This window comes from Anomalospiza imberbis, chromosome 5 (assembly GCF_031753505.1).
Source record: "Anomalospiza imberbis isolate Cuckoo-Finch-1a 21T00152 chromosome 5, ASM3175350v1, whole genome shotgun sequence".
NCBI lineage: Eukaryota > Metazoa > Chordata > Aves > Passeriformes > Viduidae > Anomalospiza > Anomalospiza imberbis.
The window spans coordinates 37,671,197-37,695,433 of record NC_089685.1 but is presented as its reverse complement, the minus strand read 5'-3'; the positions used below and the strand labels follow the sequence as shown (position 1 = coordinate 37,695,433).

Here is a 24,237-nt window from a genome sequence, read left to right as displayed (position 1 = left end):
GTCATGTGATGTTTTAATGTATTTCTGGAAATATTTTAAGCTGCAGTTAATGTACAGCTTATAAACTAAAGGTAAATAAATGCAAAACTTATCATGATATAAAGTAAGCATGCCGAATAACATAAGAATCCGTTTTACATTTTACCAAGCCCACAAAACAAAGCTGCAGCTCCCCAGCTGCCTGGAGATGCTGTTTTGGTAAGTAGGCACAAGAGGGCACTATTGGCTTTTTCTCCAGCAGTGAAAGGGCTCCATCCCAATTCATGGAGCACTCATCCGGATTTATACTTCCAGAAATGTTACAATACAGCATTTACAATTGAAATTCAGCCTTGCCAATGCTCGTGTCGAAAAATGTAACAAAGCTGCTAAGATAATGAAGTGTTTGTAGCTGGAGCTGCCAACAATGTGAAAGCAAAACTCTTTACAATTTAGAGCTCTTCAGTTCTCCATCCAGAACACGGCAATGCCTGTTCTATTAAGAGAATGTGCCTGAACATACTGTCCTTCTTCCCTTTGGGGGTTTACCACTGTATTGAGAAGAAACTGCACATGTGGCTGAACTTCAAATCATAGAATATCTTGAGTAGGAAGGGACCCATAAGGATCAGTGAGTCCACCTTCTAAGCGTCAAACTATGGTTATGAGCATGTATGGTTATGAGCATTTACCTAAAATACTTAAACCTCAAGGAGCAGCCATTTCAGGTCTGGGAAGGTCTTCAAATCTCAAAGAAATCATCGTGTTGTATGAAAAAAATACTGCCCTTTTATTTTCCTATACTTGACTTGTTTGTGGCAAAATATTCCCTGAAAAGGCTTTTTGCACAGTACTTCAACATATTGAAAATCCCTGCTTTATAAATTGCAACTTTAAGGAATCACAGAAATGCACTAACCTTCGAAACGTGGGGGAAGCAATATCTGGGTATTTGGATCCTGGCTGTCTAAGTCCTGGTGTGCCAGAGGCGCTTGTGGAAGTTGGGCTGGATTTAGGGGAGCTGGACAGCGAGACGCTTTCAGAATCTGACACGGCCACTTTCTCTTTTTCCTTGTCTGTCTGGTTGACGGTGACAGGGCTGGATCTCCCGGACCCGATCTTGCTTGGCTCTCGCAGTTTGGTGACAGCAGCACCTGCAGACTTGCTGCTCACGTTGGAGTCGATGCTGCTGGTGCTGGAGCGGTGGCCGCCCCGGCCAGGGATCCCACTGCCGCTGGATTTTGATGGGCGAGGCAGACTCCGGTACTGCAGAGTTGTCTTTGAACCCACATGCAAGACGCCGTCATCCTGGTTTTGGGAACCGTCTAAGCTCGTCTTCCTCCCTGCATTGGACTTCCCACTGATGGCTGAAGATTTTGGCATTTTTCCTAGCGTTGCTGACCCGCTTGTGATGGTCGCTCCACTTGTGGTGATTATGGTAGAAGATCCCAACCCAGACTTCTTGAATCCAAATGACCCTGTAGCAGTTGATCTCCCAATGCCAGAAGGAGGCTTTTTCCCTTCATCACCACTGCTTTTTCCTGCATCTGATGGAGATCGCTGTATGGAGGCTCCTTTCAGGGGAGTTTTCACTTTTTCTGAAGCTTTTGCATCATCGGTTTTTCCTAAGTAAAAGTGTATTTGAAAAGGTCACTTGTGTTTAAGCTGCAATGTCTAAATATCTAACTTCAACACTGTATGATTATGCTTTCAAAATAAAAAAATACACAAACAGAATTCCCCTAAAGAAACAGACCAGTATGGTCTTTAGTCTCCCATCAGCTATCTGTAGAAGGTATGACACATTACAGGTAAGCCTAAAGCATTTAAAGCTTGGAATTCCTGTGAAAACTTCCAGAACTTTCATATATAGGTGGAAAATGTAGTTGTAGAAGATTATCTTGAACGAACTATAAGAAATTTTGACTAATTTTTTTTCTGTTAACAGTATTTCTACATGAAAGAAATAATCCTTGAAAATAAAACATTACATGTAATAAACATCTCCTGAAGTATGACATCAATTATGTGTGTAGAAATAAGTGGTACTTATAGAGTTTTTTGGTTTTCATTGATTACATCTTTTTAGCGTATGACTAAGTTTGTTCTGGTTTTAGTTACACAAAATTACCAGGGAGAGATTATGTTATGGAATGAATTGTCTTGATCTGTAACAATATCAATTACACAAGTTAATTAGTCTTTGTTGTATCCTTGATGACTTCTCAAGATTCTGATTTTTTTGAGAGGTTTTCTTCAGTCCTGTGTGGGCTAGTGACTATATAAGGTATATTTATAAAACCTTATTGTAATATGCAGAAACGATAAAGTAAGATGTTCTGCTATACCAGAAAGTACCCTCTTCCTGTTTTACAAATCCATAAAAATTGCCATTTCAATTCTAATTTATCTCTAAGCATCTACTGTATACCACTAATAACTCCTAAAACATACCAAATTGTTTAGCTTACTCTTGAAGTAATTATGGAAGCTTTGGAGGTGGATGACCTAATTTCTCTTAAGAAATTAAATGTAATAAAGAGTAACACCTGCAAAGCAGAACTAATTCCACTCATGTTTTTAGCCAGTTTTTTATTTTATTTTATGCTACACAAACAGATGCACATGCCACGTTACAAATCTGACTCTGACCCAGCAAACATGCAGCTCATTAGCAGTTAAGGCCTCAATTCTGTGTTGCACAGTGGCTGCCTGGTCACAGAACAGATCTGGAAATCTTAGCTTGGTGTGCAGCAAACCTTTTAGTATCTCCATTTTTAATTGCTATTAGAGTGGTACAGTTCCTGTATCCATGTGATCACCGCGGCAGTGCTCCTCAGGGATCTCATGGACCAGAGACTAATCAATGTTTGGCAGTTCCAAATTGCAAAGAAACAAAAGGCATTCACAAAGGGTAGGAATTTATTCTGAGATCTTTGTTAGATGCCTTTGCAACTAGGGGTTAACTAGCACTGTTTTTTCAGGATATGAAAAAGATCCAGAAAATGTTCCACTGAGGATACACAGTTCCTTAGTAAAATGATGGATTAGGATTAGATGGTTTTAATAATTATCTCTTTCACCAGCTTTGGATTTTTTGCTTCAATACTAGATTGCAGAAGTGGTTACTACTTCTAAGAAGTCTTCCAAAATTAGGTAAGAGGGCATTTAGCACTGAAAGTGTGTAAAAATATATTAAAAAAAAAAAAATTATCGCTTAATAGTGATCTGTAGAGTACTCATAGTATGTGGAATGTGATAATCCAGCTTTAGTTCAGAAATAACTAAAAATATCATTTAGAGTTCCTGCCTTTTAATATTAAATCTTTTTGACTCCGCTTCTAATATTTGGCCATTTCTATGCATAAGTTGAATTATCAAAGGTAAGTTTTTCTAGAGAATAAGGGTAAGGCACAGATGAGTCCAAAAATACGTCTAAGAATTAACAGATGCTGACATACACAGATGACAGCACAACAAAATGCAATCACAGTTTTTGTTACAGATGCACCCATGTGTTCTTAATAAATTACTACTATGCATGCAGCAAACTAACAGTTACAGAAATGAAAAAGTTATTATAATATTACAATCTGAGCTTGCAGTCATTTATGGGAGGAGAGAACAATAGGCATATAGTATGTATACATATATAACATCCATCAATTATTTTAAGACCACTGTAATCTGAACTACCGAAGTTTCCTACCTGGGGTCTTGAGTGCACTTGTTCCTGCTTTGTGCCTGGACTGAGTTGCTCCTACTTGTGCAGTCATGCCTCTCCTCCAAGATCCGGTCTGTGATACAGACAGAGATGTTTTCTGCCCCCCCTTCTCTGACTCTTCAGACAGCCCCGAGGGAAGGCCCTTCCACTTGCCACTGCTGTCTACGCTGCTGTCAAAGTCTTCCTCTGGCTTCTTCAGCTCTTCAGTGCTGCCCCAAGTTTCACTGTCTGTAACTGAGCGCTTCTCTGAGTCTGTCTTCAGCTACAAGAGATTTGCATGAGAAATGGTCAGTCCCAACATCTCCAGAATTTGCTGATTTCTTAAGTCATAGTAGGGGAGGAGAATTTGGTCTATTTGCAGCAAGGGCCACAGAAACTTTCCTTCTAAAACATTATCATCCTAATTCCAAAAGTTTAAAAACATACAAAATATAGCCATTTGGGGATGGAATTTCTCTTTCTTTTATTTGCAAAATATTTAATCCCTTTCCTTTACAGATAAACTATAATAAATTGAATCGCAATTCACTCTAATAATCAGTGGTGATACCCTAATGTTCCTCAATTCAGTCTGAATTTCAGAAGCGAATCACTGTGCTGAGAGGTTTTACTAAAAGCTTGGGTGAGCAAATTCCTGAATATACTACTAAAATTACCTCAGTCTGGCTTCTTGCCTTTTCCTAGCCAAGACTTCCAGTGACTGGATTAGAAATATTTTTCCAGCAGAACAGAGTATATTGTGCCACCAGTGAGCAAGGACAGCATCTTCCCCAAAAATATTTGTGCTACAGCTGATGGCTTTTATACTGGTCTGTTTCCACAGAAATGAATTGTTTCCAACAAGAAACTCTCTCTAGCTATATCAGCCAACAGACCAGCAGAGAGGCCTCTGCCAGCACTACTCATCTGTGGTGTGAAGGCAACCAGCTGGGCTCATGCTCCCTCTGAAACTGAGACCCATGTGGAGGATGCTCCAGTGAGGACCTAACCCACCCTGTGGCATCTGCTTTCCCTGAGGCATGCTGATAAGGGAGTGCTGAAGGAGCAGTCCAAGAAGACAATGTAGAAGCTGTGAAAGTGGCTTAAATAGAAACAGGGACTGACCCTACCCACTGTGTTTGACAAGACTGGTGTTCTTTGTGCTGACAGGCTGTTTGGTGTAACCCTTCCTTCTGTGTTTTTCTGCAGCCTCCTGACCTCAGTCTGAAGCCTTATCTGCACATCACCCTCTCACCACTCCTGCTTGCCTCTGCCCCTCTTTAACAGCAAAAATATGGTGCTGCTCTCAGGTATCACCAGCCTGAGAGGGGCTGCAAAATGGTTCTCAATGAGGGACAGGATATTTAATATCCTGTGCTGTCACAGCTCCTTCCCCACAAAGACCCCTCTGTGGCTGTTTCCTAGGCACTGCTGCCATAAGGAGGATTAATACTGATTACATGACTGACAGAATAATCAGTTCCTGTTTACATATTTGTCAGCTGAGGTGTACAAAAGGCAAAAGTTCTCTACATTTTCATAATTATGTATATGCTTTGGACATACTAGCAAAGATTATGGGTAAGGATTAATGGGAAGAAACCCAAGCAAATATCTACAAAAATATTGCAGGGTCCTTCAAAAGCAAGTTTTCATTGAAGTTATTGTTACAATGTGTGTAACTTGTAACAACATGCTCACAGACCTTTTACCATAAATGAATGACTGTAACCATAGTCATACATTTTTAAAGCAAACTGCTTAATGTAAGAAAAAAAAAAAGTAGTACAACACTTTCTAAAAGCCTCTCTTCACCATTATAATTCTTGTATTAAGAAAACACAAAAAATATGCAATTTCTGTCTCAGTCTATATTCAGTCCTTACTGCTCCAATCACTTAAAAAGACAGATAAAGTCTGTGTTGCAGTATATCTAAGATCTGAAAAATAGCTGGCAAAATGAGTATTCTGTTCATCCCAACTTTTGACTGAGATTGCCAGCTAGCATGGAATACAGTGAGTTCTGCTTAATGTGCCTGGTAAAGGCATACCTGATAAAGGTATTTTCCTAGTCTTCATAATATAAAGAAACTCTGGAAAGAAAGTAAAATTTGAACATGCACTGCATTTCTGTCTATTGCTGAACAATTTGCAAATAAAACAGAGGCTTATTATAGAGCAGCTAGAACATGAGATAATCCAGATGGACCAAAAAAAAAAAAAAAAAAAACCCACAAAGTTAGCCTGAGTTTTCCCAATCCTGATGACTATGCAGTGGAACAAGTAAGCCAGAACTAACTGGCCATCATTGTTGATGTGAAAGGGAAGAGGCTGATCCCCAGTTAGCAACCATGGAAGTCCCTGATGGAGTGGGAAAGACAATAATAAGGGCTGAAGAATATTGGCATTTCAGTGACTACCTTTGCGTGAATACAGCATTAGTCTGGTATCTGTCCTGCTGGAGATTAAAGTAATTTTCATTCCAAGAGTAACCATATTTCCCTATTGTCTGGGGAAAATTACAAATATGTGTTTTTCTCCTGCTTGCAGAGTCTGCTGAAATCTACATCGACAAAACAGACCTCTGAATTGCAGACACTGGCTGCCTGCAGGAGTTTAAATGGAATCAGAAGTGTCAGTCGTGTGTCCTGCATACTTGACATCAAATCGCTGGAGGCAGCCGCTCTTCCCCTGTGCTGAGTGTTCAGTCTCAAAGTTCCCTGCTAGTGAACAGGAGATGACACGGCAGAAAATACTTTCCTATTGAGACAAACTTTCCTGGTTTTATTTCTTTTTTGGAGGGAACCAAGTCCTGCAAGGATTCTGCATTGACTTCTCTATCACTTGCAATTTTAAGGGGAGCTGGGAAAAAATGCTTGGATACCTGCCACAAGAGCTTTACATACACAGACTCACACACATATATGTATGATGTATATAGTTTGTGCCTGTATGATATTAAGAACTCTATTTTGACACTGTGCATTGTCACCTTGCATTGACACTTTTATCCCTGGATCTAAGTGGGGAGAAGACAATCTCTGCCAATTGAAAGGACAGTACAGCCTGTATATTTCTTCCCTAATGTGTTTCAGCTCATAAAAAGCAAAAAATAAATTATTTTTTATTGTGTTATCTGTTGAAAGAAATACTCCAAATGAGCTGAAGTGAGTAGAAATCCATGATCACAGATCCAATCATACTGTGTTTGTTTTGTGTTAGGGTGCAGCAGGGGCTGGGACCAGTGGGGGCTCCCCCAGGGTGGGCAGAGCTGGGTCTCACCAGCCAGCACCTTCAGCAGTGACACATACCCTGGGAGCAGGGAATTTGGAATGTCAGCTCACAGCCCAAGGCTGGGTCAATGGAGTCTATGGCTTCTTGCATTCAGGTGTAATAGAGGATTCTGTAAGATATGAATACCTCATTCGTTTAGAGGCATTGATACCAAACTTTTTCTATCCTGCAACAAATGGCAGCAAAGCTACTCACCTGGGCATGAGTGTTCTTCCTTGAAGAGGCTGTTATGTTGGAGTAAGAGCTGACAGATGAGGTGGTATTCAAGTCATCTGTGCTGAGGTTGTCAAGCGTGTCACTGAGGCCACTGCTAACCGAGCTGCTATCATCCCAGCTGCAGAGAAAGGAGCACATCTACTTTACATACTGTGTCTCAATAGGCAGAAGGCATCTCAAAATCAATAGATGTGATTACTTATTTTTCAAGTGATTTACCAGAAACTTTTCAGTAATGTTTCTTAAGGTACAATGAATATTGTTCTTCAGACTTTTAAATTAATTATTCACTTGCAGTCAAGTGGTTGCTTGTTCAGTTAATGAAAGATGCAGGTATCCTTAAAAAATTACCATCAGGACTAAGTATAAGTCATTAAAATAGTTTGCTTCATGCTTCATTGCAATTGCAATTACATTCAGTACACTGGCAGGGAAATCCATTAAGCTTACCTGATATCACTAGTAAAAAAATTATTAATATCTTAGAGAAGACCTGATGAATTGCCAGACTACATAAAAATAAAAGGAGTATCTTTTCTGCAGACTAATCCAGTGTCAGCAAGAAGCCAGTATTTTCTAAAGTTTTATTTTTGTGTCTTCAGTATCTGTCTAGCTGGTGCAATGTCATCAAAATAGGGATCCCTGAGAAGACAGTCACTGGAGCTGACAGATAATACATTATACATCTCTGAAGAAACACAGCCTGTTTTGCTTTGGGAGACTGAGGCAAAGGATGCAAATGAGAGAGAGGCTGCTCTTACAGAAATGTCATTACCAACTCTCACAAAAGCCTTTTGCATGGAAATGAGGTTGAGATGTATTTCTCAGACTTTTCTCTACAGAATTGCTTCTCTATGGCATTACATTTTGACTTTTATTTTATTGCTATATACAGCATTATACTTCCAGTACTTTGCCACATCTCCATCTGTTAATTTTGTTTTGGATTATTCACAGGCCAAAAGTTTGAAAAAATTCACCTTATCACTTTCAATGGGACTAATCTCTTATAATTTTAGGTATATAAAAGTTCGGTATCTCATTTAAGTTATCTAGGTGTCCTCTCTAACAAGTATTAAAAAAGCAGCCTCCTTCAGGAGGTAATTCATCCTGGCTTAAAATGTCTCAGGCTTGTGGGATAAACTGTCCGCTGAAGATGCCTCTTTTTGTCTTTTCCTCTCTTAGAGGGGAGAGGGTTGATAAAGCCTCTTCTAGATATATAACTTCTAGCAAGACTAAGCTAGGTGTTTACACATGCTGATAAAGTCCCCAACACAAGAGAGCGCACTTTGTCCTTGTTTTGCTGTAGCCTGATAAGACGATTTTTAGAAAAAAAATGCAATTCAATCCCCTAGTTAAATTAAAGCTCACTACTATTGCTACTAGTCATTCAGAGCAAACAAGAAAAATATCTGTGAGTCCTTATTTTACATTTAGAGTTTTGGGAGACAGCAGCAGTGACAGGGAACTGCATGGAACAAAATGTGTGCTGATGCACCAGAAAGTTCAATGCACTAGTCTTGTATCATAGCAACTGCAGCAAGCATTACCTTTCTTTTGCAAAAGGTAGAAAATCACATTAGTAAGCCAGCTCAGTGACAAGATAAACATATTTCAGAGGGCAAGAGTTTATTACAGTGCTGCACTTTCCACCACTGAGTACAATGACTACAAATAAATGTCTTCTGCTACATTTCCAGGTGATAAAAACACATGAATGATTTAATAATGAAATTATAATGTCATACATAATAATCTGTCCACATCCATCTAAGAACCATCTCTGAAGCACTAGTGATTTAGGCCTTCTGTGTTTTTACTTCTAAGGTGATGCATAATTTCACTGATGATAAAAAACCACTATAATAAAACTCTGTGTACCACATGGGAATATACATTTAGAACAATGTTAAGACTGAGAACCTTAGGGATGGATATAAATAAATAATATAAATATGATTAAGTTGTAGAAAAGGCAGTATTACCTCATTAAAAGCTGCTCTTTAAAAAAGAGAAAAAAAAATCATAAACCAAATCCAAAAGGATATATATTAGATACTTCCAGAAGGAACATGAGCTTTTAACATATGACATTAATGACAAATAATATTTGACCATCAGTTTTCTGAGTCTACCAAAGACCCTAGGGATAAAATTTCATCCTCTTTCCCCATGTCCCTTTGTTATTATACTCTACTTTAATTTTTCATACTTCATTTTGTGCTCATTTTTCTCTGTAAGAGAATTTACATTTTATAAATTCTGGGATAGTTCAGCTGATTCACAAAATATAACTACGTTCCCTACAGCTGAAGTTTTCAGGCAAATATTACTGTGATCATGCTTTCTTTTATGGCTTCTCTGTGGTGTTTCACACTCACACCTCAATCACCAGTGGATTATTAGTGGGTTTGGGGAACACTCATGGCCATCTTGTAAGCTGTATAGAAGATCATTCTGACACTTCTACTACTGACCTTTCAGAATCATCACTCTATTTGCGTGGATTTTTTTCCTCTTATGATATGTGCTTGAGATGCTTCATAAATGTGGGGGCTCTCATACACCAAAATTTCTGACGATATTCAGTATGCCTACAAAAACCAGGAATATTGGAACCCACTTTCTTTCTGGCATATTCTAAGAACTGTTCCATAAACTGATGCCTACTTGACACAATGTTTTATACCAGCCTTTTGAAAAGACATGGTAAAACCCAAAACCTCCAACAGAACAGACAATATCAGCTACCCCTTTGGCAATGAAGACTTGTTTTAACGTATTTTATTGTATTACCCAGAGTTGTTTTAACTTGCTCGTGCAGTTAAGTTTTTGTATTTCAGTATTTACTGTTTCTACTTTTACAGACCTCTTTCCCCAAATCAATATAGTAGAGCTGCTATCAGAAAGTATATTTTTGATAATGAAAATGCCTTGCTTATAATTTGTAAAAAAATTCTTGATTATTCATATTAATGTATCCTTTAAACTACTAAAGTCATGACAAAAATATAAAATTATTGTGCATCATTTCGAGATTGAAAATCTATTTGTGGGAGTCAGCAGCAAACTCTAATTTTAGTTCTTTTTCCTCCTACCCTTCATCAAAACAATATTAATTTATATTTTAGTATACTGGCTGAGATTCATCTTTCATTTTTTTATTTTATTTTTCATTTACTTTTCTCTTTTTCACACATTCTACAGAGTCTGTAACAGGTCAGGTTAGCACTGCTGCTCATTAATGCATTACACCACTTTGCTGTTAAATAACACATTTTAACTACTTATAATGTTGACAGAATTTGCTACGTTTTTCTTGGTGTCAGACTCAGGCTGATTTCTTTAGAAGAAAATGTCAGCAAATGGTGTTCACCTATCTGAGAGACTGAAGCTAAGAGAAATGTGCATTTTTTTGACAAGTTCTGGAAACTTTTTCTCTGACAAACCCCTGGATCCCAAGAGGATCTGGAAAAGAACCTTGATATTCAGCAAGACATAATCTTCTCATTAAGGATATGAATTTTGCTATTCCTAAGAGAAATCTTCTTAAATCTGGAAAATTCATAAGTGCCTTCAAAATCATTGCTTGCATGTACCTAATAGATTTTTATTTTCAGCAGCTCAGCTAATTCTGCTTTGTCTGGGTTCAAATCAGCAAACAGAGAACAAGCAAACAGCCCAGTAGTCACTGCTCTCATTGTGAATGCATATAAAACTACTGTGTTTGATAACACAATCACATTTTTTTTCTCTAAAAATGCTTAATTAATTTAGTGCTTGTAAGAGGTCTGCTTTAGGGATGAATCTGAATTTAGCATTAAGGAAAGATGCCTTCTATCTTCATTCAAAGAAGTTGACAGTTCTCTAACAAAAGGGACTATATGAAGCATGATTGAAGACCCTGGTGTATCAGACTCCCTGCAATCTGCAAGGTGACTGCTTTAACAAACATTTTAAAATAAATTGGACACCAATAAAGAGCTTCTAATTTACTTTAGTGATTTGCATTTGACTTGCAAAGATGTAATGCATGGAAATATGTCCTTTGAACCTAGATTTTGCTGCGGGGATACCTTAAAATTTAGGTTACTATCACCTCAAATTGCATGACAAAACCCAGCATCTCTTTTTTGGTCTTACTATTGCTGTACCTCAGCTTTACATCTGTAAAACGGAGACAAATACATGCACAAATGGTTAAAATGATGGCCACTGTGTTACAGCTTTCATCCAAAAACATACTCCATGACCTCTGACTTTGCCCAGACTCTTTGCAGTAACTTTGACAGTATGCTTTCTGCTTAGATCTATGTTTCCCTTTGATGTACTAGTTATGCCAATGAGACAATTTTGCACTAGCTAAAGCTCATCCCCTAATTCTAACCTGCATTTTTCAAATCTGAGCAATTCTTGCCTGTTTTGATGCAAGACATTGTCAGTAACTGGCAAAGATGGCTGTGAATATTGTACACATCCCAGCTCTTCACAAATTGCTCCAAATGCTTCAAGCAACGTTTCACCTCCTTGACCATACCAAATACTCCCTAAATCTGAGAAATCCACAATTTGCTATCCACACAGGTGGTTAGTCTCCATTATCACTCTTTGTCTCACTTTCATTACTGTGTGCTAGTACTGATAAGATCTCCTCAAATAATCCCCTCATTGACCTCCCTACCACATAATGTTCTGGAAATAGCAAGGCGTCTGAAGGCAAAGTATGGTGCTTAAAATCAGTATGTAGAGCTGAACAAAGATTACAAACACATTCCAACAAGTATCCTAAAACTGAAAGATAAATTGTTCTCAGCTGTGCTCATGGAACGTCTTCATTTGCTTTCCACAAGTATCTGGGACTTTTTTTTTTGAGTTCACACACTTAAGTATATGAACCAAATAAGGAATATTTTATACAAAATAAGACATTATTTCATACATCAGGCAGGCAAGCAATAGACCTTTAGGGCAAAGATACAATTTGACTGTAGCCTACATAATGAGGACCCGCAGATAATATGCAAGACATTTTTCTAGATTTTTGCATGATGCCTGAAAATAAAAATGCACTGGATTAGGAGAGCAATGAATTCTGAAGAGGAAGTGGTATCAACAACCTGCATTAGTTCTGTGGACACCTAAAATAATCTCCTTTCAAAGTACTTATTTCAGAAAATCAAAGCAGTCTAGTTGCAGACAAGACATGACAGAGCACTTACACATGATCGTTGTTTCACCTAACCCTTCCTGTTTCTACTTTCAGCATTTTCCTACAAGCCCTTAAACTTGCCAGCTTATTGAAGTTCATCATACTGTTAAGCTGGGTTGCTGCCTGGAATTTGTTTCAACATTGGCATACTTCATTTATTTCCAAGACCACCTCCAGCCAAAGTGCCTAAGTATGCAAATAAAGATTTTCACAAGAAGATCATCAGACACAGCAAGACTCCAATGTTCTATCATGAACGCTAGAAAATTATGGTTCCTTCAAGGTATCCAGTCCTTGCACAATTTGACAAGTTGCTTGCATTGTTTCTTTGGTTCATTACCCGTTTTTGCAAGCAGAAGAAGGAGCTACAGCTTTCAAACATACAGCTCTAGAAAACAAAACCAAAATATTTCCTCTTAAATTATTCACTTAATCAGAGTAACTGTTCTCTCTGGGGAAGTTTGTAGCTGAATGAAAAGTAGCACTGTATTTGTCACATGTTTAGTACTGCATCTGAAGAGCTTTAGACCACAGCAGTAGACACACACATAATTGATTAGGATGAGAAACCTTTAGTCACATTCTTGCTAATGCCAGTGGAACTCACATACCCCCAGGGACTTTCGTATGGGTTTGTGATTCAAGGAATCTGAACACATTTAGCGAAACAACCTTTACTTGCTTTTTATAGTAACTTTGAGCTTTCAAACTGTGAAGCCCTTTTAAACACTTCTAAATCCCTCATTGCCATGGCAGGTACATGCACGGTCGTGCTTCTCCTGCTGGGGGGAATGGTCTTAGAGGACCAATAAGACAACTGAGATCATGACACAAGAGTAGCATTCAGAGCTAAACTGAAATCGACTTCTGAATGTTTGAGGATCTACAAATCCATACTAAGAGCAGATCAATGGTGAGCAGTAAGGTGTTACCCCTTTCTTTGCCTGCACACAGCTTATTGTTTTATGTCAATGAATCCATAGAGGATGCAAGTCTCCCTGTCCCTTTCTTAGAGCCTCTGGATGTCACTACACAATTTTTCATAAAAACAGCAGATATATGAGAAACACCAGGAATTACTTTGATTAGTATAGCAGACTTCCATGTTTGCCAAATAAGATGCTAGTACAGTAGTCTATAGCAGTGGATAGGACTTGGACATCCTCAGTTACACTGGATACCTATTTAAATTACAGTGTTCTAAAAATACAAAATCCCTAGATTTAAGTGTCTGTGAAGTGAACAGCTACCTGGGGTGTAAGACATTTGGTGTCAGTGATGTGCAAGGCATCTACATTATATGTGAGTTAGGAAATAAAAGGTTGGCATTTAATCCCCTAGGTAATCAACAAACAAAGGCAGTTACATCCAAAGGGTGAGCAGAAAAGACTGGAGAGGTATCAGCAAAATAAAGGACTTTAATTATATGCCCACAGTATATATATATACTGAGTTTGAACTCAGTACAGCTTTACTTTACTCACACAAGTTAAGGCCTGCAAGGGAAGACAGTGTTTAAGCTACTTCTACACATATAAAATCCATAAAACAGGGAACAAAATGCAAAAATCAGCCTGCACAATACATTCCATGCAGGTGGTCATTACTTCTCTACAGCACACCAGTGAAGCAAATATTAAAAGCATTCTGGGCTGCTGCCATGAACTCTTCTCTGGCAACTATATTTCAGGTCATGTTTCAGGAGAGTAACGCAGGATTCAGCTGAATAGAAAGATTTTATAGCTACTTCCATAATTGACTTTTGAGAACAGAAATGTCATCTTAGCTCATTAAGAGGAAGAGATAAGAAAATAATTGGACAGTTTTACTTAAAGCAACTCCTCACTAACATGCCAATATATCAGCTGGCAAAATTTCTCCTTCAAAGTTCAATTCAACATGAATTAATCCTTTTTAAATCTTCTACTGTGATCTCAGCTGCTCATTATTCTTGAAACAGCTACGCTGACCCTTCACAGACAGATTCAAGAGGGCACAGAGTTTGTAAAATCAATACTTTCCTTAATTCCACAGACTGCGAGAGCCAAAGCCCAGGCCAGGAATCAAACTAGAAATTTGCAGGAGCCATAAATTTCCCTATAGCTATTCTATGCTCATAGCTAAATGAAAACATAGCCAGATGGACTCATACTTCAGTGCTTTTTCTTCAGCAATTGTAATACATCACCTGTCACACCGAAACAAGGCGACTGCTGAAGCCTTAATCCTAAATTACTTTGAGGTCTTTAAAGTAGAAAATCATCCCATGTACATTTCAAAATGGATGTTCTCAGCATATTTGAAGGAAAATTTTTTAGAGTTAAAAAGAATAGGAATGCATTTATGCATCTGCTTTAATGCAGTATCACTTTGCAAGGATTTTTTTTTCAGGTTAGAAATTTATTTTATAAGAAGATCCAATTAGAAAATTATATCCTGCTACAGGAAATACAGCTAGCTCAAGAGAACAATTAAAGAAAAATGCATTTTTGCAAGGTCAGTTAATTTCCATATTCTTCCAAGGATTTCATAAGTGCCTTAAGAAATAATTTGCTTTTAGACCCAGTGGGGGGAAAAAATGAACTAGTGGAAGATTTACATTCCTTAAGATAATTATACATACCTTGCAAAATCTGCATATCCACATCACAGGATCTGAATAAGTCTTTGCCAGAACCCCTTCTGGTTTCCACTTATTTCTGAATACAACACTTAATCTGACATGATAGGGACAGCACAAAGTCATTACCTAGTTATAAATACCTAACAGAACGCATAAATAATCAGAAGAAGGAGTTTTTTTAAGATGAAATTTAGGCAAGTGAATAAAACAATAAATATCCATCTAGGAAGATACTTTATTTCTGGAATGTACAGTGTTGTTTGATATTTTTGACATGAGGCACATAAACAGCATACATTTTTAATTATATTTTGAACAATCTTTGGAAAATATATGGTCTGAAGAAAGATGTAAGGTAATTCCATCAAGAGCTGATGACAATATCATAACAAAGGGAGAAAAATCTTTTGATGGAATTATCTTCCTGCTGCTGTTTGTTAAGTTTTCTACACACTGAATGCAAGAGATGTTTACATTTTCAAATGCAGATTCAAACAAGTTAATTAGCATTAGTTGAATGAGCATAAATAAACAAAATACAAACTTCCCATGCAGTTCTTCAGAAGTTGAAAAGCAATATAAAGCCCTATTACTTCTTGTTACCTCATCACTTTATGAAATAAAAATCTCATTCTTCACTTTGTATACGGCCAATTCCCATCCCCAAAATTGAAAAGATAAAAGAGACACCCAAACACAAAGTATCTCATGGTATCTGCATTTATAATTAAAGAAAAATCATACCAAAACCAACCCCTTAAACACCATGAGATAAGCAGAATTTGCCATTTACCTTTGAAAACTGTCAGTCAACTGCTTCAGATGGGAGGGAGGTATTGAAATATCAAACCTCTTTATTCAACCTTGTCTCTACAGCATATTAAGAAACCAAACAGATCCTCCTGATAATTGTTCAGAGGAGAACTATTCCCAGTAATTATTTGCCCAGTGTCAAAGTCCTGATTTACTGGTAACCTCCTCTGCTGTATACAGTCTCTCATGCTTAAGCATCTTTGCTCCTAGAACTACCTGTCTTGTTTTTGCTTATGAGCAGAAGCAGGGATTTATTCTTCCTGTCTGCATCTGATTAAACTCAATCTGAATAAAACAGTGTAAATAACTATGTTAGAAGAATGGTAAGTAAATCTGTCTTCACTCTGGTCATGATACTCATCCTATAAATCTCCATGATGTAGCAAGTCTTAAATCCAGCAGTTTTATACAGCTTTGCTGCTGCAGTACAGCAAAATTTGGAGTGGTTTTGGTTTGTGATGAGCATTTGTTCCCCCATACTGTCTTTTGCTTAGAATGGGAAGATGTGGCAGAAACTAAACCAAAATTCTTATATGTAATTTGTAATTTCACTGGGTTTTTTAAAATCATCCTTTACAAGTGTAGGCTGACAGCAACAACATAGAGTTGGACCCCTCCTAACCCTGTCACCTCATTGCAGCACTCTCTAATAACCTTCTTACCATAACATGGTCCCAGAGTTGGCAGCCTTGCACTGCCATCCATGTTAGAGCATTCTGGCTGCAGGATGCATCCCTGAACACACGAGAACTGCTGGAAAACCAGTGCCTCTGAAAGTGTGAAGTGAGTTCATTCTGGGGGGACAATGGGCTTCCTCACACATACTCTCGTGCAAAGTATTTTCTTCCTGCAGGTCTCAAGAGGAGGTGCTGGTTTGTTCAGTTTAGCAATAAGTTGTGACTATGGGAAAAGGTGGTAGTTCAAGGCCACCTTAAGAACTTCTTAATAAAAACTTTCCCCCTTGGAAAGCTCTTTGAGAGCTTGAGCCACCCAAATATTTTCAGATAACAAGGTAAGCCTATTTCCTGAAGCCTAATAGGATTACTTGCTTGCAGTCAGCATCATGACAACAACCTTTCTGGCAAAGGGCAAGTTAAGCAGAACACAAGGGTCCTTCTTTTCTTGGTTTTGTTTGCCAGGATTATATCCCATCTCTCTCGCTTCTTTTCCAGATTTTCCTGAGTAATGACCCAAGTTACAGCTTTAGCAGAAAGTGGGAAGGGACTTCCTCCTGCATCTGCATGACCTGATTTTCAACATCAGTAAGGAATAAAGGCTTCAGTGGTCACGCTCCCTGTGCATCTGACCTTCAGGGTCTTGCTCATCACTGCTGCCTGGAAAAAACTACTGGCTGATTTTGACAAAACTTTGCAAAAAACATAAAGGTCAAAAAATTGTGTTTCTGAACTCTCAAGCGAATACACAGCCACATGAAGACAAAGCAGATGTATTTCTGAGAGGAAGCATGCAATATGAATTAAATGTATCAGACATTCATGATTCTATACATAAAACCAGACTGCTTATAAATTAGCAAAACCAAAAGCTTAATGCAGTTCAGGTGTATCTCTAATCTATTTTTAATAAATAGGTTAATGGAACATTTTTATTCAGGTTTGAGATTTGAAGATTTTCAAGACCCTCCAGCCTTTTCGCCCACAAAAGCCAGGGTGTTTCAGAACAGATTTCAGAACCTAACTTATTTACAGAGGTTTAGCCATTCAATCATTTATTTGATATTTGGTATTTTTTCAATATGTCATATGTTCAAGATTTTCTTGCTCTGCTTTAAAGGGTTATCTTGGAATTTATATTATTGACACTGCTTAGTTTAAGATAAATTCTGTTTGAAGGGTTTAATGGTATATTTAATCCTGACTTGTGCCAGGCTTTTGCAGCAAATCTAAACATTATTAATTTGCACCCTATGTTACATGACTGCTTTTCACATGGTTGTTAACAGCAGTCATTGAGAGTGATAGCAGTTTAATTGTGCTCAGAGATCACAGCTATCACTGATTCTATCATCAGACATTTTCAAACATCTTTCTTATTCCATATTCCAGTGGTACCCAACCCTTTTTGGTCTCATAATATCTTAAAAAGTCCCTCTGCCGTGTGTTTATCATCTTGCCAATGAGGGTAGGAGCTCACTTATGGAATTTTTACTTGAGGTATCAACCTAATCCTTATTCAATTTTTAAGAATCTGGAGAAGGCAGGGATTTAGGAGTAAGTTTTAGGCCGGATAAACTGCTTAGGTTTCTCGACTATTAAAGAGTAAAATATCATGGAGCTGTGAGGATATAAAAGATAGGCAGAAATTTTCAAATAAAATATAGTTGACAATACACTATTTTTAATGGAAAATGAAACATCTTGCAAAATTAAAAAAAATATTTTCACAAAACCCAGAATAGCTTGGGAATTAATTTTTAAATTTCAGTCAATCTATACTTAATTGTACTGTAATCACAAATAATTTTCTTGCACTGAGAAAACAGGTGTAATAGGACACTACAGATGTTCTTTTTGTATCTTAGCTTTCAGATGGTTCAATTTACTTCATTTGATATTTCAAACCATTGATTTAACATTGAATAAAACTACCTTTTAGTAAATTTAAGCATCTTCAATGAAACATTATAAAATTTACTAGTCATATGAAAAAATGTATATAAAATAAAATAATAAAGGATAAAATAAAATGGAACCCAAAATTTTAAAATATAATTTCTTTTTTCCTAAATGAAAAATTTGAATTTCTCTTGTGACAAACTAAAAAAAAACCCAAAAATCACTCAAAATTGAATGAAAAACCAGAGCCAAAATATGAAAAATTCCTTTAAAAAGAAATTACATATTTTGATAAAATCTCTAAAGGTACACAACTAAAAAACAATAACCAATTTTTATGCATACTACACATTTTGGTATTCTTCCTAGTACAGTGACATATATTTCTTGAAGGCATTGCCACCTTCTGTTTTGTAAACAATTTTCTTTAAAAAATGAAGAACCCAAACCCTTCCGAAAGTTGCAGTCCTTCTTCTGGATAACAGAATAATTCCCTTGGCTATTTTTAGTTCGATTTTCAGAGAAACAGCACATTACAAGAACCCCTGAACAGCACATTACAAGAATCAGCTGAAAAGGTGGCTGCACTAATGTATCTCACCATGAGTTCTCCCTTTCCTGAGGATGAAAGTACTGAAATTATTATTATTGCCAGATTGACTGAAAGAGAATAATGGTGCTCATGGATTCAAGATGCTTTTGACACAGCTTGTAGGTGTGGTGTGAATGGCAGGTTTTAAAAAGGGGACACATTTTTGCCTGTAAACATTTTCAGCAGCAGAAAAATAATGCCTGATCTCCCTGTAGACAAGTAAATAACTGTCTGAGTGGATTTACTCCCCTAACATATCAAAATCTATCAAAAAATTTAAGAAATTCAGTTCTGGCTTTTAATGCAATCTGGAAGACTGTGAAGTGCACTGAGGTCAACACCAAGGGGCAGAATTTTGTGATAGGACTAAAGAAGTTTTGAATAACACAGACAAAAGTCATCTGCTTCATCCTCCCCAGCCCTCCATGGCCACACACGTGCTTGAGGAATAGCAGGTAGCAGCAGAGACCGGAGGGGGAGGAGATTTTGGCACTCGATAGATCTTTACTGTCTGTCAAGGCATATGTGCTCTGTCAGTCCCACTGCATCCTGCCGGGCACCAGGGGCAGGATCTCTCCAGGCAGCTCACTTTGCTGCATTGGAAACCTCATCTCAGAGCCAGTCTAAATGTCCTCCAAAATTATGATGATTCCATTGGGCTTATAAGCAAGATATATTTTAAGTGCAAGTTATCCTTGCAGCTGTGTGAATTTTTAATTAACTTTAGCAATATAAAGAGTAAGTTCAGTATTTATTATTACCACCCAAAAGACCCCAACCCCAGGTGAGCTGTGAAAGTCAGGAAGTGGATTTAAAATCATCGAGAAAAGAATAAGAAAGAATGCTCACTGTTCTTTCAATTTCTCTACATAAAAAACAAACAAACAAACAAACAAACAAAGAAAAAAAAACCAAACCATAATGGATAGGCATGAAGTCAGGACTAGAATCCTTTTTACCACCTGCTAGGAGAACTGAGAATTAAAATTCTCATCTGCAATGTTGCAGAAAGCATTAGGATGCAAGAAAGGCAACAAAAGACCAGACAGCAAGAGATTGTGGAAATATGATGGATTGTAGCAGAGAGGGACAACAAGCTCAAATCCTACATGAAATAAAGGGTGAATGTCACCTATAAAGGTCAGAGCTCTAGACATTAGCAGGGAGTGGAGTTTGGAGAACTGAATTGCTGCATCGTCTCTACCCTAGGCACATACAGCCAGACAAAGGGCACTACAGACAGCAGCACAGGGCCTGCAGCAAAAACCCTCCCATGCAATTCCAGCAGACAAAGTAAGCTGTCTTTACATTAGTCAAGCACTTTGTTTACTTACTTTTCACCTGAAATTTCCCTGCTCTCTCCCATTTAACCTAAAATTCAGATAATTTTTGCCCTCTGACAGACCACATAAAATTATCAGAAGCAGTGGAAATTAAAGGGCAGAGGGTATTGCAGTAGTGAGAATAGGTTATGGCAGGCTAAAAACTCTACTGTAAACTTACCTCTTAAAATCCCCAGCACATACAATATGTACTACTACTGATATGATAGCTCTTCTACAAATAATCAATGCTTATAACATCTAGCTTTCTTCCTTATAAGAAGTCATCATTTCCATATGCAATCCTCCCAAAATTTCATTTTCCAGGAAAGATACAGAATTACTGGCATAAATACAAAACCATGAAACATCCTAAAAGGGTTATGAAGAACTAAAATTTGAGTACCGGGGTACATATCTTATACTGAGTAACAATTAGGACTGTGCTAAAATGTAACAGATGGGACCAACTATGAGAGAAGCAACATTTATTTCAGTATTAAATTGCTAGAAAAATGAATGATGACTACCACTTTCTTTTGCAGTAGAGCAGAAGAAAATCCTGCAAAAAACACAACTCCCTTTTCTTGACTATATTGCTTCAGTTGCTGCAAGGCAAAGGGGCAGCAGTATCACAGAGGCCATTCTTCACTTGCCTTGCTATTTTTGTGGCTTTTTCCAAAAGAGGAGAACACCAGAGAGAACAGTCAGAGGACCTCTGACCTTCACTTTTTGCTAACTCACTGCCTTAATAAAGATGGTTGCTCTCTTATCCCTCATTCAAATCTCTGATTTTCAACTGGCACCTCTAACACTGCCTCTAAGAGAACCTATGTAAAATTCATGCCTTATTCAAGTAATAGCATTCTAATATTCTGATTGTGAGACACTTAAATGCAGATTATTGTTTTAAGTGTGATAGTTAAATGGGTTAAAGATTCATTTTTAAAACCAGTATGAAAACTGGATGTTGGAGACAATATATACACAGTGTCCAAAAGACAAGTGGCCACAGGGTACTCTGTGCTTGGCAGCAAAGCTCTGCGTGTGGCCTTCCCCTCCCTTGGTATTCTCTTTCCCTCCTGAGGCACCTGATACATGCACTGGCTTAAGCACATACTTGCTTTTGGCCTCGGATTCATTCTACAGAAACCTAGGTATCAAGCCAAAGTGTCACTGTAATTAATGCTGGTGATGAGTAAAAACAAGAGTGCCAAATCAAAGTTCAGTTGGAAGCCAGTTCCAGTTGCCTGCAAACAGACTTGTCTGTGGCTGCAAACAGACTTGTCCAGCTCTTGGCTGCTGCTCCCACATAAAGCAAAGAGTATCTAGTTGTTACAGATAATTACAGAAAACATCATAGGATTGTTTCTTGTGACAAACAAGAAGACTCCGCTGGATTTTCATTCACTTATTCAAGTTTTTCTCTGAAAAAACTGTAAATTTACTCCTTTCTCTTCTTATTAAAATATGGGTATGAGTCAGGCAACACAGCAAAGCTTAGGAGCTTTGACAAGACACTCAGCTCCCACTTTTTTGCTGTTACTCTGCAATTGAAAGCATTTGGCAGAGTTGAACATGGCAAGCTGCTGGTTCAGGCCTCTGGCATTCTCAAATCTGTCAAATGTGATGGCTTATACTTGGGAACGCTGGAGTGTGCATCCTTGGAAAATAAACAAGCTATTAAGGGACCTCCTGTTGATTGTGCAGCATGTGAGTCCATCTCAGTATATCTTTATTCTTTTCCACTATCAAAATAGTCTGTCAGTAGAAGTCAAGATATTTATTTGTTAGCAAAAACAATTCTGACATCTACTGTTACTTCATTCTCTGTTTATTTCCCTTTTGTCTTATCAAATTCTTCAGTTTAGGTTTTTCTAACAATTTTTTGGCTTTTTGTTTGCTTGTTTTTAACAGAGTTTGTCTGAAGGAAATTTTCACTATTTTATTTATAGTTCAATTGCTGAAAGTAATTTCCTTTAAAGTTTCTTACTTGAGACATTCACAAAAGCAGAAGTCTCTTGGGGCAGAAATGAAACAAACTGAGATATAAACCAATTTGACAAATTTTTAAAAACACCTACTGAAAACAATGAAATATATTTCATAAAGCAGAGAACAAATAAAATCTGATCCTACCGAGCCTTTTGAAAGGAATTAGAAATTCATAAGGATAATGCAAATATGCATTTTTAATATTAGAGTAAAAATAAAAGCCCTTTATATTCTAATGTATAAATGATCCCTAAATATTCTTCCCCTAGGACTGGCATTTTCCTAAGACTTTGCCTTTGTTATTAAAACTGTAACATAGAGGATTTTCAGCACTTCTGAGTGATTAAAGGTACAGGTTTCTTGGTATTATGTAACATCATTTTTCTTTACTACACGTAGGATTCAGGCAGAGATCAAAATTCTCAAACACAGATATCTAAACTGTGGCACTTAAGCATTTAAGGACACCACCAAATGGCCCGATTTCCCCAGCTATTGCACACCCTTCAGTCTGTTGGCAGACAATCTGCCTAAAATTATGGCAAATAATGTACCTGAGCAGGAAAAGCAGAAAGGTCTCCTATTACTTTCTTTGTTTCAATCTATTGCTCCCAAATATGAGACAGATTAATTTGCCACTTTAAATTATCTGAATTAATTTCTTAGCCTCTTTTTACTTCTAAAGTTTGAAGGGAGAGGACCTGGTTTACTCCTGAGTACTGAGTCTTCATCTTTTATACACTGATGCTTTTTATTTCTCTGAAATCAGTGAACTTCACAAATACTCAAGAAAATTTAATGAGAAATGCTAAAATGTCCTGTTTAATGCTGCTTGAAAAGATCCTTCCATTTGAAAGTTAATAATTTCTGAGTCAGGTTATGAATGCATGGTATGTCAAACTTGACAGCTTTCCCACAGAAAGGTTGTGTTTGATGATTATTTTAGGGAATAAGGTTTGATGAATATTCATGTTCCAAAACTAAAATCACTGGCTCAAAGCTCTTCAAACTAGCCATTTGGTTTCCTCTGCCTTTTTAATGCATCCTAGGTGCTTTTTGATGAGAGACAATTGACAAGTAGAAACACTAAACTGCATTTTCAAGACCACATCTTTTCTCTGTAATCTCATTAACATCAGTGGAATTGTGTGACACGTCTTTTAACAGGCTACTTGCCACACTGAAATTTACATTTGGGACTGGGAGGGAACATCTACTGTGATTTGAAATTTCTCCCCTAAAAATAAGAATGTTAACCTCTACATTGCAACATACTACAGTATAACTGGAGTATACAGGGTCAGTAAAAACTCCCAAAACCTAAACATTCTGAGTGACTGATGAGATAGCATATCATGGAGCTAGTGTAAGAAAAAAATTCTCCACCTCTCAGATGGAGAAATCCAGTACTGAAAAAAATTAGTCCTCTTAAGTGAGACCAGGCCATCAGTTCACCAAATTCAGATAGCAGCCTTCATCTCACTGCAGCTTGGTACCATTAAAGGCAAATCAAAAGCTGGCAATCACTTCTTATTTCTTATAATTCAGGCATCATTTTGCAAACTGCCACTTTTTCATGCACTACCATTTATATATAATATACTTACTGGGTATGCAGGCTTCAATGTACAGCCTAGTAAGTTCACAACATGCAGCACTGTGAAAGATAAGCCTTTGAAATGGTGTGACATTTCAGGGGGAGCAGCTGAGCCATCGTTTTCCTCGCAAGCCATATTTCATAGCCAAGATTACCTTGTGCAACTGAGAAATTGTCTCCTAAGGCCATGACATGCTACACAGTCCTATGAATCTGTCCAGAACTTACATCCCAACAACTAATAATGTAAAGTCCTAAGTAATAAGATCTTCAGTTACTTCTTTACTGAAAGTGGGACACAGACATTATTAGGATTGA

At 37.5% G+C, this 24,237-nt stretch overlaps 1 protein-coding gene across 14 annotated transcripts in view; it reads right to left on the bottom strand.

Annotated features, from left to right (window-relative positions):
* The window catches only part of NAV3 (neuron navigator 3), a 515,975-nt gene that overhangs the window by 59,583 nt on the left and 432,155 nt on the right, over positions 1 to 24,237 (bottom strand). For all 14 annotated transcript variants that reach the window (XM_068190278.1, XM_068190277.1, XM_068190279.1 and 11 more), the window contains 3 exons: positions 7,172 to 7,310; positions 3,689 to 3,965; positions 899 to 1,604 (listed from right to left, as the gene is read on the bottom strand). In XM_068190278.1, coding sequence (XP_068046379.1) covers positions 899 to 1,604; positions 3,689 to 3,965; positions 7,172 to 7,310 — 1,122 coding nt within the window. The remainder of the gene's footprint in view (positions 1 to 898; positions 1,605 to 3,688; positions 3,966 to 7,171; positions 7,311 to 24,237) is intronic.